General features: G+C 37.6%; 1 protein-coding gene across 5 annotated transcripts in view; it reads right to left on the bottom strand.

Annotated features, from left to right (window-relative positions):
- Positions 1-6,701: 6,701 nt before the first annotated feature.
- Rab6a (RAB6A, member RAS oncogene family) overlaps positions 6,702-14,840 on the bottom strand; it is a 62,708-nt gene continuing 54,569 nt past the window's right edge. For all 5 annotated transcript variants that reach the window (XM_020176714.2, XM_020176713.2, XM_074083441.1 and 2 more), the window contains exons 7-8: positions 10,735-10,801; positions 6,702-8,735 (exon numbers count right to left, since the gene is read on the bottom strand). In XM_020176714.2, the coding sequence (XP_020032303.1) occupies positions 8,671-8,735; positions 10,735-10,801 (132 nt within the window). In that variant the 3' untranslated portion in view covers positions 6,702-8,670. The remainder of the gene's footprint in view (positions 8,736-10,734; positions 10,802-14,840) is intronic.

The following is a 14,840-nucleotide window of genomic DNA, read 5'->3' as shown; positions in this document are numbered from 1 at the left end:
CAGATATGGCCACAGACTATGACAACATGATATCATGGTGGTGGGAAATGATAGCCCTGAGGCCATAGGGACACAAAGGTGCCCTTAACCCAGGGTATGGGAGGAGGTGAGGTAGAGAAGGTGGAGGGTAATTGTCTTACTGGTTTAAAAGACAAATGTTCCTCCAATTGTAGTCTGATGAGGGTTGCTGACTTAGGTAAACAGGAAACAAGGACCAACTCAGTGCTGGGAGTTTAATGGCTGAGGCTGGATGTACAGTGTGATCAGGCAGCAGAGGGAGATAAGGGGAGAAAAAGAGGTCAGCAGAGTCAGACCTCCAGAGGCCTTGAATGCCAGGGAAGGAGCTTGAACTAGAGACTTCCCAGGGCCACAAAGACCCTGAAATATATTTGAAACAAGGGAAGAACATATTCAAATTGAAAGTTGGAAAAACCACATACTCAAAGATAAACATTAATCCTTGTAGACAACATAGTCCAAATTCAGACAAAAGCAACTCTGAAACTGTCTGGGCAGCCCAGCCACTCCGTGGTTGCTCATGGTCAGCTTACTGGGGGAGCTCTCCTGCCTGCAGGCCCATTTCTGGGACCATCCTGCCTCCATCAGCCTCCTGCCTGTGGGGATTCTAAAGACAGTGACAGTCTGTTGCACTTTGAGCATCTTGGCAGTTTGAGTACTTCTCCAAAACCAAGTGAACAACCACATCTCAGAACTGAGTCCTCCATCCAGAATACTGCTCTGCTTTCTGCTACCCACAGGAACAGGTGGTTCACTTTTTCCTTTTTCTTCTTTTGTGAGATTGCTCAATCTAAGGGATCTCCTTCCTCAGCTAAGCTGAGATCCACCTCCAGAGAACTCCTAAGGTTGGGTCTTGGCTTCTGGACCTCAGACCACAGTACTGCCTAGCCCTAGAATTTCCTGCAGATGTTAGGGGAGGGGCATCTTAAATGGTCCCTAGGGGACTTCATTGTGAGAACCACATTCCAATCAGCCCATCTCCCCTAAACCTAAAGCACAGACCTTGAGGTTTGATGGTTAGTTACCAGCCTTGGAGAATGGAGAAAGACATTTAATAGGCTGAGAAAGAGTTCTGATTACAAAGCAGAAATCAGCCTCCCTTCCTCTAGGAGACTCACCTTCTTCTTGTATATTATGGGAAAAAGGGAGCTTTCTTCACCGGCCATCTGCTGGAAATCTTGACAAGAGTCTCTTAAATGGATGTCTAATTCTCCCCACCTGGGATCAGTGTGGAGTGGCTTTCCTTTCCTGTCCTGGTTTTTCATTCTCCATGTCATGTCCAGACCCATCAAGATGTGTGTCTCAGACTTTACAGAAAGGGGAAAAAAAAAAAAAAAAAAGGAAATGAAATTATCCCTTATCTTCCCCATAAAGGGTAAGTTCTTGGCCTACTCTTGGAAAAGTCCCTACTTCTCACCTTACTCCCATCATCCTGAATTTCCCTAAAACATCTCTGCACACTGTGTAAGGTGCTTCCCATACACTCTCCCTAACAGAGCAATCAGTATGAATGGCTGCTCCACATGCAGTTTACCTTAGAATCTTTCTACTAGTAGGTCTGCAACACGAATGCTTAATTTTTCAGCTGTCCAGGACACAATTTTTAACTTACTCACATTCACATTAAGACAAACAATCCTTATGGATAATATAATCTGGAGATAGCCTATGGATACATCTGGTGCCTACATATCATTTTGTTTGGTCAGCACAATGTTTTTTAAAAAAGTTTTGAATTAAAATGTGATAGCACCATACCTCCACTTAAATACCTACAGTTGAAAAAGACATTAAGCAATGATATGGAGCAACTAAAAATCTCAAAATCTCTGGAATTAGTCTAAACTGGTATAACTGTTTTGGAAATGAATCAGCAAGCCAAACCAGTCAGTTCTACTTGTAGGGTACACCACACAAACATATGCTTGTTCTCACCCCTCAAAAAAAGTAAAACCACACAAAAGTGTTCATAGTTGCACAATAAACCACCCTAAGTCAGCCAGGCACTGTGGGTCACACCTGTAATCCTACCTACGTCGGAGTATGAGATTGGGAGGATCATGGTTTGAGGCCAGCCCAGGCAAACACTTCATGAAACCCCCATCACCAAAATAACCAGCGCAAAATGGACTGGAGGTATGGCTGCTTTGCAAGCATGAAGCCCTGAGTTCAAACCAGTGCCTTCAAAAACAAAAACAAAAAAATCCCCCAAAATCTGGAAGGATGTATCCACTGGAATATTTACAAAATGAAAGGATATTTAACAATGGTAATTTATTATCTAGAAGTCTATGTAAAATTATAGATGAATCACGTAAAATAGTACAGGATGGGAAAACAGAATCATACTATAGTAAGTTTCCTGTACCTTAGTACAATACTAGGATATATGCTTATAATTCAAAGATGCACATTGGAGTTCCTAGAACAACCATTGAAAAATGTAATGAAAGAGATTAAAAAGAAAACAAAGCCAATAGAGGAATTTAAAAAACAGATGAAATAAAAAAAAACACAAAAAATATGACTTAAATCCAAACATATAATTACAATAAGTGTAGATATGATTAAGAGACAGAGATTGTAAGAATAAACAAATAAGCAAGATCCAACAATATGCTGTGTATAAAAGACATTCTTTAAAATACAAAAACAGTACTAATAGGTTGGAAGTAGAAGGATGAACCTAGGCAATATAGTGAGACTTTGTCTCTTAAACACTGGAAAAGAAACCCGGGTGCAGTGGCTCATGCCTGTAAATCGTAGCTACTCAGGAGGCAGAGATCAGGAGGATCGAGGTTCAGCCTAGGGAAATAATTGCAGAGACCCCATCTTGAAAATATCCAACACAAAACATGGCTGCCTAGCAAGTGTGAGGCCCTGAGTTCAACTCCCAATGCTATAAAAAAAAGAAAAAGTAGTAAGAAATCTGAACTTGTGACTAGTAAGATCAAATCAGTAATCAAAAATCAATGAAGAAAAGTCCAGGACCGGATAACTTCACTGGTGAGTTCTATCAAACATTTAAAGAAGAACTAATATTAACCTTTTACAAACTATTCCAAAAAACAGAAGGGATAATACTTCTTAACTTCTTCCAGAAAACAGCACCACACTGATGCCATAATAGAAGAAAATCATACACCCATGTTCTTTATGAATACTGACATAAAAATTCTCAACAAATTGCTAGCAAACTGAATTCAACAGCATATTAAAAAGGGTTATATACCATGATCAAGAAGGATTTATTCCTGGAATGTAAATATGACCCCAGGTATGAAAATCAGTCAGTGTAATACACAGCATTAGCAGAAGGGGAAACAAAATTCCACATTAACACATCATTTGGGGCAGGAAAACAGCACTTAATAGCATGGTGCTGTGACTCATACCTGTAATCCTAGCTACTCAGGAGGCAGAGATCAGAAGGATCACAGGTCGAAGCTCACAGTTCAAAGCCAGCCAGGGCAAACACACCCACACCCACACACCCACACCCACACCCCCCCTCCAAGGGTTGGGAATGTAACGCAGAGGTCCATACTTAAGTAGCATGTGCAAGGCCCTGGGTTTAAACTCCAGCACTGCAAAGTAATATAAAGTACGAAAAGCATTAAGACACACATATTTAAATATTATATATAAATTATATACGTTGAATAAATAATAGTTGGGGAGAAGAAACAAATCTCCCTTGTAGAACTGCTAATTCTTCCCCACAAAAACTTACAGAATCAGTCTAATTACGAGGAAAAAACATCAATTCCAATCAAGGAGTATTCTACAAAATAGTCGACCAGTTTTTCTCAAAACCATTAAGGTGGGAGGTTGGGTGTGGCTCAGTGGTAGAGAGCTTGCCTACCATGTGGCAAACAGCCCTGTGCCATCCCTGCACAAACAAGCAAGCAGTGTTGTCTTCTGGGCATGGTGGTGCACTTGGGAGCCTGAGGCAAAAGGATGTGGAGTTTGAGGCCAGCTTTTGCTAATTCATAGTGAAACAAACAAACAAAAAGTTAAAGTCATTAAAAGAAATGAGTATCTGAGAAACTGTTACAATGAAAAGGAGACTACTGAAATTTCTAACTAAATGTAATAAGGTATTCTAGATAAATTCCTAGAACAGAAAAAAAGACATGAAATAAAAGCTAATTAAATATGAATAAACTATGGATTTTCGTTAATAATAACGTATCAATACTGGTCCACTTACTATAACACATGTACTGTATCAAAGTCAGATTTAACAGTGAAAAATTTGGTGTAAGGTATACAGGAATTCTCTTCTCAATTTTCCTGTAAATTTAATATAGTTCCATATAGTAAAAATATTAGACTGTCAGGAGAAAATAAAGGAAGATCTACATAAGCAGAGAGAGAGATATGTATACATTAGAATAATCAATAGTTTAGATACCAATTTCTCTTCAGGATAATTAAGTTTTACTAGTAAAATTTCCCTCCTCTATTAGATTATTACATATTAACAGCTTTACTGAGGTATAACTGATAGAAAATTGCACATTATTTATAGTGTTCAATTTGATAAGACTCTGACATATGTATATACCTGTGAAACTATCACCACAGTCAAAGAATAAACACACCCATCACCCACAAGTTTCTCCATGTCCTTTTTCTTTTTACTCTTCCTGCATCGTCAGGCAACCCGTGAGCTATACTAATGGCATTTCCTAGAATTTATATAAATGGAATCATAAGATACTCCTTATTAAACTTTTTTCACTAAGGACAGTTATTCTGAGATTCATCCATGTTATATGTTATCAATTCTTTCATCACTGAAAGCATTCCAAAGTATGAATGTATATACATTCATCTTTTAATGAGCATTTAGGATATTTCCAGTTCTTACCTAATATACGTAGCTGCTATGAACATTTGTATACAGCCTTTCTATAGACATACCACTTCACTTGTAGGAAAAGTTAGGCTTGGAATGGCTGGGTTATGTGAATGTGTATTACATTAAAAACTGACACGCTTTTTTTCCAAAATCTCATAGCGGCTGGTTATGAGTTTGTTACTCCCATTCTCACAACACTTGGTATGGTTATTCTTTTTAATTTTAGCTTTTCTAATGTGTGTAGTTGTATCTCATTAGGACTTTTATGAGTTTTTGTTTTTTTGAGACAGGGTCTCACTATGTAGCCCAGGCTGGCTTTGAACATCAGATCCTTCTGCTTCAGCTTTTTGAGTACTGGGATTACAGGTTATGTAATCACCCAATCACACCCAGCTTTATTGTGGCTTTAATTTGCATTTTCACAGTGACAATGTCAAGTATATTTTCATGTCTTTTCTTTGTTTTGAAGTATTTGGGCAAATCTTTTGCCTGTTTTTTCCCCCCCCCCAGTACTGGGGTTTGAATTGAACTCAGGGCCTACACCTTGAGTCAATGCACCAGCCCTTTTTTGTGATGGGCTTTTTTAAGACAGAGTCTCTCAAAGTATTTCCCTGTGCTGTCCTGGAACCACAATTCTCCTGATCTCTGCCTCCTGAGTAGCTAGGATTACAGGTGTGAACCACCAGTGCCAGCGTCTGCCTTTTTTTTTTTCTTTTTGGTGATACTAGGGCTTGAACTCAGGACGCCCTATCACTTGAGCTACTCCACCAGCCCTCCCGACTGCTTTTTATTGGATTGTTTTTCTATCAAATGATGAGAGTTCTTCATATATGTTGAAATCTAGCCCTTTATCAAACATGTGATTTGCAAATCTTTCTCAGACCATGGCAGCTTGTTCTTCATTGTTTCTTGTGGGCTGTTTACTGAGGACCTCAGTTCCTCACTTGCTGTTGACTGGAGGCCGCCCTCAGCTCCTTGCTACATTGGCCTCTTCATAGGCAGGTTGCTGAACACAGAGGTAAGAGAGTTAGATGGTTAAGAATAATACAAAAGCCACAGTCTTTGAGATTATCTCAACACTTTTGCTATATTCTATTTCTTAGAAGCAAGTCACTTAGGTCCAGCCTCTATTCAAGGAAAAATTAAAGTTTATATATTGTGTGTGCTATCCTTTTATGATGGGCAGCACAGAGCATGTTTACATCAGCAGACAAGTGAAGAATGTGTTATGCTATGATATTACAATACCACTAGTTGACAGGAATTTTTTAGCTTCATTATAATTCTATGTGATCACTATCTTATACATGTTCCATCATTGGCCAAAATGTTGTTATGTTGAGCATGACTGTATATCATTACTACCTAGAGCAGGGATGTCTTTCAAATTGCAGCCACTTTCCCAGTTCCCCAACTTAAAAGAGTTCTAACTCCTCGCAAGTTTTTCACATTTGTTCTTGTTTGTTATTTTTCTGGATTCCACGTTCCCCTTATAGTTCCAGGGAGGGAAGAAGTAGAATGTGCTAATTCAACACTTGGCAGGAATGGGAAACCGAGTCAATAATGATTTTCTTTCATGTTGTATTTATATATATTTTGGCAACAAAATTGTGTTCATTAAAAAATGAGGACTATGAACACATTTTACTGCTTCAGTTGAAGAACTCCAAGCTAAATAAAAAAGTAAATAATAAAGCAACATAATGGCTACTTTGTTAGAGATACATAAAAATAACTAAATCCAACAGTGTAGGAAGACAATCACCCCCTTTTCAGAAACCACAACTACTTCCAAATAAAGAATATGACCCATCTGCCATATTGAATTAATGTTTATTTCAGGACATGCTATGTCAAAATAAAACAAAAGAGCCAATCCTTGCTTTTAACAATATTGTATTATAAAAGCACTTTACAACTCCATCCCATCTTTGAGTATAAGTTATGGGTATGTGGGCTAATGATTATCTGAAAGCATCTCTATTCAGATCCATAATCAAGTGCTCTCTGAATATTATGAGGTGACAACAAGTGAGGAGGGGAGGAGGAAGAGAAAGAGGGGAATAAGATTTTCCCAGTTAAGGGTTTTGTTACAATGAGGAGATAAAGAAGTATGAAGTTACTTTTGTTGTCTTTTCATCTTTATACTGTGTTAAGTAATGCTTACAACATAAATTCAGTAGGCTTTTTCTGAGCTGTAACTCAGAAAAATTTCCCTTGCAAACAATGTATTTACAAATGTGTTCATTAAGTTACACAGCAATCTCACAATAACTAGTAAAGATTAAAAGGGCGCACTCCTAGTATATTGGTTTGCAATGTTTTAAGGGAAATACATATTGCCATGGTGATGAAGCTCTAAACAGATTCAACAAAACACCCAGAAATTCAAAGTTTAAAAAAAAGGGCAAAGAAATAAATATCACCAAAGAAAAAGATTAATTATAGCTTAAATATAAAACTAAATCACGAGTTAATTACCTAAACTATACAGATCTAGTTAAAAGCAAACCAGTCTGAAAGACCCAACATTTAAAAAATGCTAAAAAATAAGGCATAAATCTGCACAATATTGACTTTTATTTCCATTCTCTCCTTTCCCTCTTCAAAGTATGCTTCTTCTAATCTGCCTTTAAGGACTTATAAGAAAATTACTTCCATTTTCAAGTTTGACTTTAAGTGTTCACAGCAAAGTGTTTGCTACTCTATAAATATTCCTTTGCTGGTAAGCTTTTAATTATCATTATTTCTACTAGTTACAGTAGTTTTGACCATGGTGTCAAATTCAAACTTTTCCACTGGTTCTTCTAAAGGAATTTGAATGTTACAATGCCTTGCCTGCATAGCATTTTTAAAAAAGAAAACCCAAGTGAAATCTATTGCTTAAAAAGATTTTTTCTTTTTTAAACGAAATAACTACCTCAACAATTTAAAAATCTTGGGAGAAATAGTTCAATAGAACTTTATGATTTTATCATTAATTAAATTAATGAATACTAAAAACCTGTTCTGAAGCACTTGGTTACTTTTCTCTCCCAGAATCTAATAAAGCACATGTGAAAGGGTAATCTATTGGTCAGAAATACATTTTATACTTCTCTACTTGTAAGTACTCAGTAGATTCTTTAGGACTCATTTTAAAGATACACCAGAACCCTTTCCTCGTTCAAATACTGCCCACCATGATAGCTGAGTTCTAACCTCAAAGGTCTAAGTAATTCCTATCAGTGCGTAAGAATAATTTTGGATATCTTGTCCCATGGCCTAGAGCAAGTGGAATCAGTAAAATTAAAGGATTATTCCAATGGGCTTGGTCAGACTGCTGCTTGCCACCTCATGTGTTTTGTGGGAGGGTACCAACAGGGAAAGGGAGTAAAGTAGAGGTAAGAAAATCAGAGAGCAAGTAGGTAGGCAAATGCTGCGGTGAATATACAGCTCCTTAACCAAGCACGCTCACACTGTTGAGATTTCCATCATTTTAAAGTACATTATCATAACATTAAAAAAGGAAAAATGTTAAGAAAATGTATCTATTCTTTAAAGTCATCACTGGATTATGCTGAAATATTTTGGCTTTCTTCTGTAATATAAATAATGAAGACACTGACTTTTTTGTGCTTGTGAAGCTAATAGACCATCTCCACGAGACAGGCAGCAATGATGGATTGCAATACGTTATCACTGAAGGGAAAAGGTTCAAGCCAATATTCACACTGCAGTCAATGAAAGAGAATGGGGGCCAAAGCAGTGAGCTTTTGCAGAAGGGTTGAAGATGCCATGGAAGATTAACAGGAACAGCCTCCTTCGCTGACTGGTTGCTCCTGAGGTTTTTCCAGTTTTATGTCAATCACTGGAACAAAAGTTAAGGAGTCACAAGTGGCAAAGTACAATTCTGATTCTGCTGAACTATGACTTCTTTGGCAAACCCCTATTTCCCTATTTGTCTTCAGAGACTACACAGTCACTATTTTCTTTTTCTTATTTTTATTTTTTTAGTAGTACTAGGGTTTGAACTCAGGGCCTCATGCTTGCAAGGCAGGTGCTTTATCACTTGAGCCACTCATCCAGCCCAACAGTCACTATTTTCTACATAGCTACCTCACCATATGAGGTGTTCTAATGAATAAATTTGCTTGTATCTATTATATGTAAGCATGGTCAGAATGAGATATGTATCTTACTCAAGAGAATCTATCCTAAGGAAATTATTCTGCAAGAGCAAGAAACCATATGAAAATGATACTCTTTATAGAATCACCTATAGTAAAACTATGACAATAGCCTACAAGACAATTCCAATAATAGGGGCAAATTAACAAATAATAGCACTTCAACTTAGTAGAACACATTATGTCATTAAAAGTAGTAAAGGTTTGTAGAGCTGAATATAAAATATTATGAACTCTAGCTTGAAACTCTGTAGCACTGAAAAATGCTATAAGGTAAATCATAAAACAACGAAAACATCAAATTCAGAATCCTTGGAAATAACTTTTTATTAGATGTGTTTCATTATGTTCTGTTCTGAAACTACACACTACAATAAACCTCCATTCTGTTTCTTTCTTTCTTTTTTTTTTTTTTGTAGTACTGGAGATTAAACTCAAGGCCTTGAGCTTCCAAGTGCTCTGCCACTTAGATCCCCCCGCCCCAAGTCCTTTTGCTTTTAGTTTTGATTTTCAGTTAGTATCTCGAGGTAACTTTGCCCAGGCGAAACTTGGACCACAATCCTCCTACTTCTGTCTCCCAAGTAGCTGGCACCACAGGCATGCATCACCACATATGGCTTTTTTTTAAGTCAGAATCCTATGCTTGTTTGGCAGGTACTTTACCACATGACCTACTCCTCCAGTCCACCACTTGTTTCTAAGAAAGAATCTAACTTTTGCCCTGGCAGTCCTCAAACTGTGATCCTATCTTGAGTAGTTGGGATTATATACCTACCCCTGAGTTATTTCTTGCCTGTGCCAAGTAGAAAGCTTCAATGTTAGAAAAAGTAGGAAAAGAAAATATGATATAATTTGGGAGAAAAAACCCAGAGTCAACGGGACTCAAAATGAAGCAGGGATTCTAAGAGTTTCCTACTCATTAAAAAGCAACTAAGTGGCTAGGCACAGTGGCTCACACCTCTAATTTCAGCTACTGGGGAGACAAAGATAAGATGATCACAGTTCCAGGGCAGAAAAAAAAAAAAACCAAGATGCTACCTCAAAGAACAACCTGGGCATTGTAGCTACACTGGAGGAATAGGAAGCAGGATCACAGTCTAAGGCCAGCAAAAAAGCATGAGATCCCATCTAAACAAAAAAAATAACTAAAGCAGGCAGATGCTATAATCCCAGCTACTCAGGAGGTACAGATTAGAAGGATCACAACTGAAGCTGGGCAAAAAGTTAAGAGTGAGAGATCCCATCTCAATCAGTAAGCCAGGTGTGGTGATATACTCAGGAGGCCAGAGCTGGTAGGAAGGCAGTGTGAGCCAGCCCCAGGTCTGAAAAATAATTAAAACAAAAAGAAAAGAAAAAACTAAAGCCATAAAAGGTTGTCAAGCGCCTGCCTGACAAGTACTCAAAGAGTTCAGGCCCCAGTACCACCAAAAATACAAAACACAAAAACACCCGAACAATAAAAAAATCACTCTCACTAAATAATTACAGTGACCAGCAGGCTTCAAAGAATGTACTTGGATAACTATGTGTCGTGTGCTATACAAGACCTGAGTTTCTGTGCATTTTAAGTCATCAATCCCTGGCTGTAAAAGGCAATAGCACAATATTCCTTAGCCAACCAAGTAGGGCTCTAAGGACTAGTAGTAACAGGTAAAATTTTCTGAAGAAAAGAAAGGATACTGTCTTCTCTGCTTCTGTCTTGTGTGCTTTCCATTCCGGGCAAAGCTGCAGCTACACGTCGGAAGAGCTGTGGGAGAGAGATGATATCAAGGTGGATGACAACAGAATCGCAAGTTACAGGACGTGCAAGTTATAAGACTGCAAGTTTCTAGGTTATTCCTCACTTCAACTTTAGCATCATTAAGGCATATTAAAATGTCTACTCATTCTATACATGAGTATTATATGAAAAGCATGCCAAATACAAAGTAAATAAAGACATGATCTCTGCTTTCTAACTGGTCAAACAAGAAGTGAACAAGCAGCTGTGAAGCAAGCGGCAAAATGTCATTTGAGCCATTAAGTACTACAGAAGCTCAGACAAAGGACATAACATTCATTTAGTAAAATAGTACGGTGGCATTCTATCTTTCATATATGTTTAGGTTCCAAATTCAAATGCATTATATTTAGTGAAAGTGAGTCTACTCAAAATTAGCCTGAACAATTACTTAGAAAAGTGCTGTTAGAGATTAACATAAGACTTCTAAAATCCAACACAACTGGCCTTTCCGCCATTATCTAAATGAATCTCAGTGGAAGTGGTTGGCTGCATTTGAGGTATGTTATGAGATATGTTTTAATTAAACCCAGTCTCACATTGGTGACAGTTTGGTTTTGTTTTCCAAAATAAAGAGTCCCACTGTATAGCTCAGGCTACCCTAGTGCTCATCAGGTAGCCCAAGTTGACCTCAATCTCACCATCCTTCTGCCTCAGTCTCCAGAGTGCGGTATTACAGGTACGAACCACCATTCCTGGATCCCTGGTAAAGACGTTTGAGAACCATGTGGAAACAGATACTGAATGAAGGACTGACAGATTCATACCTCTTTTATATTGTGCCAGTCTTAGGCATATACTTACTGAGTAGACTGGTGGTGAAACTCCTGATAATTTCAATTATTTCTCTTTTAGTTAAGACATGTGATGTATCTCCCCAGAAGCACCTACTAACTTACGACATCTCTCAGGCTCTTTAGAAATACAGAAAAGAACAAGATAGTGTTTCGTTTTGTTTTAATTCAAGAGTTCTTAATCTGGCAAGAGATGGACTCAATTCCTTAGATCAAAATGTGACTACAAGCTGAGCCAGTAGAAAATGGTGTGAGAATACAGACATGTAAGGAGGCCTTCTTCAGAACAATGGGAAAAGTCTCCAAGAGGTGATTATCTGAGTTCTGAGTTGGGGTTTAAAGCAGTTTTAAAATTTCAGTTGGGGCTGGGCGCCAGTGGCTCACGCCTGTAATCCTAGCTACTCACGAGGCAGAGATCAGGAGAATTGAGGTTCGAAGCCAGCCTAGGCAAATAGTTCGTAAGACCCTATCTCAAAAAAACCCATCACAAAAAAGGGCTGGCCAAGTGACTCAAGCAGTAAGACCACCTGCCTAGCAAGTGTGTGAGGTTGTTGAGTTCAAACCCCGGTGCTACAAAAAAAAAAAATCAATTGGCTGAAAAACATATTGTATGAAGTACTCCATAAATGCTTAAACTGAAAAGGAACAGAATGAACAGAAAGTCAGAAATGAGGAACTAGAACAGTGTGTAATACATATAGGGAAAGGGAAAGAAGAGAAAATAGTAAAATTTTAATCAGCTATATACAATAGCCTGATAGGCTAAGAACACAGAAGACAGACTGATTGGGGAAGAGCAACCAAGACTGTAATTGTCTTGGTTCTATAAAGTTCAGTAGCATTTTAGATATGTGCCAAAGTAAGGCCCTAGCCTCACTATTCAACCCAAACCAGCTACTAAATTTTGAATTGCAGAATGCTTACCTTAACATCATTTGTGGTATGACAGAAATTGGCATGATCAAAGACCATGTAGGCTTTTTCTGTTTTTGGAGACAGGTTATAGCCCAAGCTAGCCTTGAACTCGCAATCATCCTGCCTCAGCCTCCAAAGTGCTTGAATTTCCAGCATGCACCACCATGCCTGACTGATCATGTAGTATTATAAATTACCAACATATCAAATCAAAATAACTAACTGCATAAGACAGGTCTTTCAATCTATATAAGAATGCCCAGTTTCAAATAACTAATCTTTTTGAGTTCTGGTGTATTAGCATTAGTGAATTAAAAGCAGAATACCAATTTTGTCAGTTCAAAATTTCATGCACCAGGAGAACCTACAATACATATTAATAAGTCACCTTTGATCCATTCATAAAGGACACGGAGTATGAAGGAAAGCATATTTTATGGGAAATAAGCAAAAAAAAGAAAAAAGAAGTTTCCTCACCAACATCAGCTGAAAACAATCATCTATTTAGTATTGCAAATAGGCAGCAGTAAGTATTGTGACCCATGCTGTGGCACTATATCAAACATTTGACAGTGTTTCTAGGATAAAGTTTTAGATCTATTTCTGTATCCCAAAAATTCACTCTACATAATGATATTCAGCTTGGGCCTCAATAATTTTAATACTTGGCCATCTGGCTAAATGTATATTAAACATATTTTTCATTTCAGCAGAGATGAAGGCAAGAGAAAGAGGTGGTATTTTATAAAAAATTCAAGGAATAGACAACCCATAAAAAATAATGTACTTTTAACTTAATGCATTAAAAATCAACAAGGCATTTTCCCACATAACAGAAACATAGTCTATATGACTAACCACTGTCAGTTGCAAGGAGAAAATTTACACTACTTATTTAAATGTGCTTATAATTATTTGTTTTTTGAGACGGGTCTTGTTATTTAGCCTAGACTGATTTCAAACTCATGATCCTCCTGCCTCAGTCCCCCAAGTGGTGGATTATATATATGTAGGTATATATCACTATGCCTGGACTAAATGTGTGTGTGGTTTTTTTTTTTTTTTTCCCCTTGGCGGTACTGAGGTTTGAACTTAGGGCCTTATGCTTGCAAAGTAGGCACTATCCTATATGAGCCATACCTTCAGCCTGCCCTTTTTGCTTTAATTATTTTTAAGGTAGGTCTCATCTTTTTCTCAGGGTCAGCCTCCGACTGTGATCTTCCTACTAGTGGCTTCCTGAGTAGTTGGGATCACAGGTATGCACTTCCATGCCTGGCTTATTGGTTGAGATGAGGTCTTGTTAACTTTTTGCCCAGGCTGCCCTTGAACCATGACCCTCCTGATTTCTGCCTCCAAAACAGTTGGGATTGTAGGCATGGGCCACTGTGCTTGGCTTAATGTAAGATTTTATTTTCTTCTTGGTTTCAGTTCTCTCACTTGAGGGTCACGCGGTTTTTTTCTTCTGTCACTGAATTATATAAGCTAACAAAATATAGTCTCTTAAAAACTGAAATAAAAACCTAATATATTATGATACTACCTATAAAATGAAAAACATGTTAATGATTTTGTGAGCTAAGAAGGAAGGTACAAAAAGAAGTAGAAGGCAGCTTTGTACCAAAAATTGTACATTATGAGCTATCTTGTGGATGGGACCCAAGTCTAAACATGAAATTCGTTCATGTTTCAGATGCCCTCTATATCATATAGTGTGAAGGCAATTTAATACAACTTTTTTTTAGTGTATCTGTGTTCTGACTGCCCTACTACATGACACCAGGTATGGAATTTTCCATTTATGGCATCAAGTAGGTGATCAAAGCATTCAGATTTTGGGAGCATTTCAGATTAGAATATACAACTTTTATTTTAATAAAAGTTGTAAAAAAACCAAAAAAACCCCTGCTTATTAAATAATAAATTAATGACATACCCTATTTCTCAACATCCTAGGAGTTATCTAAATTTGGAAGCAATTAAACATTATGAAGATACTAGCTATCAATAGTGCTCTCTACAGACTACCTGATGACTCTTAGAGCTTCTAGGCCTAAAGGAGAACTTTGGGGTGTAAGAACCACACTAATGCCTTTTTTAGACATTAACCCAGAAAAAGATATTCTTGTAGTGGGACAGAACTTCTATTATTCAAAATCTTGAGTTTTCTATGGCTCCTACAGGTTCAGCTACTTATTACTTACTATATTCCATAACATTGGTAGGTTCTAGGAATATAAAATTTTGATGAAAGAGAAAATTTCAATATACTATGGTAAATTAGATAAGAGTGGTCTCAT

The sequence above is a fragment of the Castor canadensis genome, chromosome 1, assembly GCF_047511655.1.
Source record: "Castor canadensis chromosome 1, mCasCan1.hap1v2, whole genome shotgun sequence".
NCBI lineage: Eukaryota > Metazoa > Chordata > Mammalia > Rodentia > Castoridae > Castor > Castor canadensis.
The sequence above is the reverse complement of the archived record's forward strand: the minus strand, read 5'-3'. Positions and strand labels throughout refer to the sequence as shown.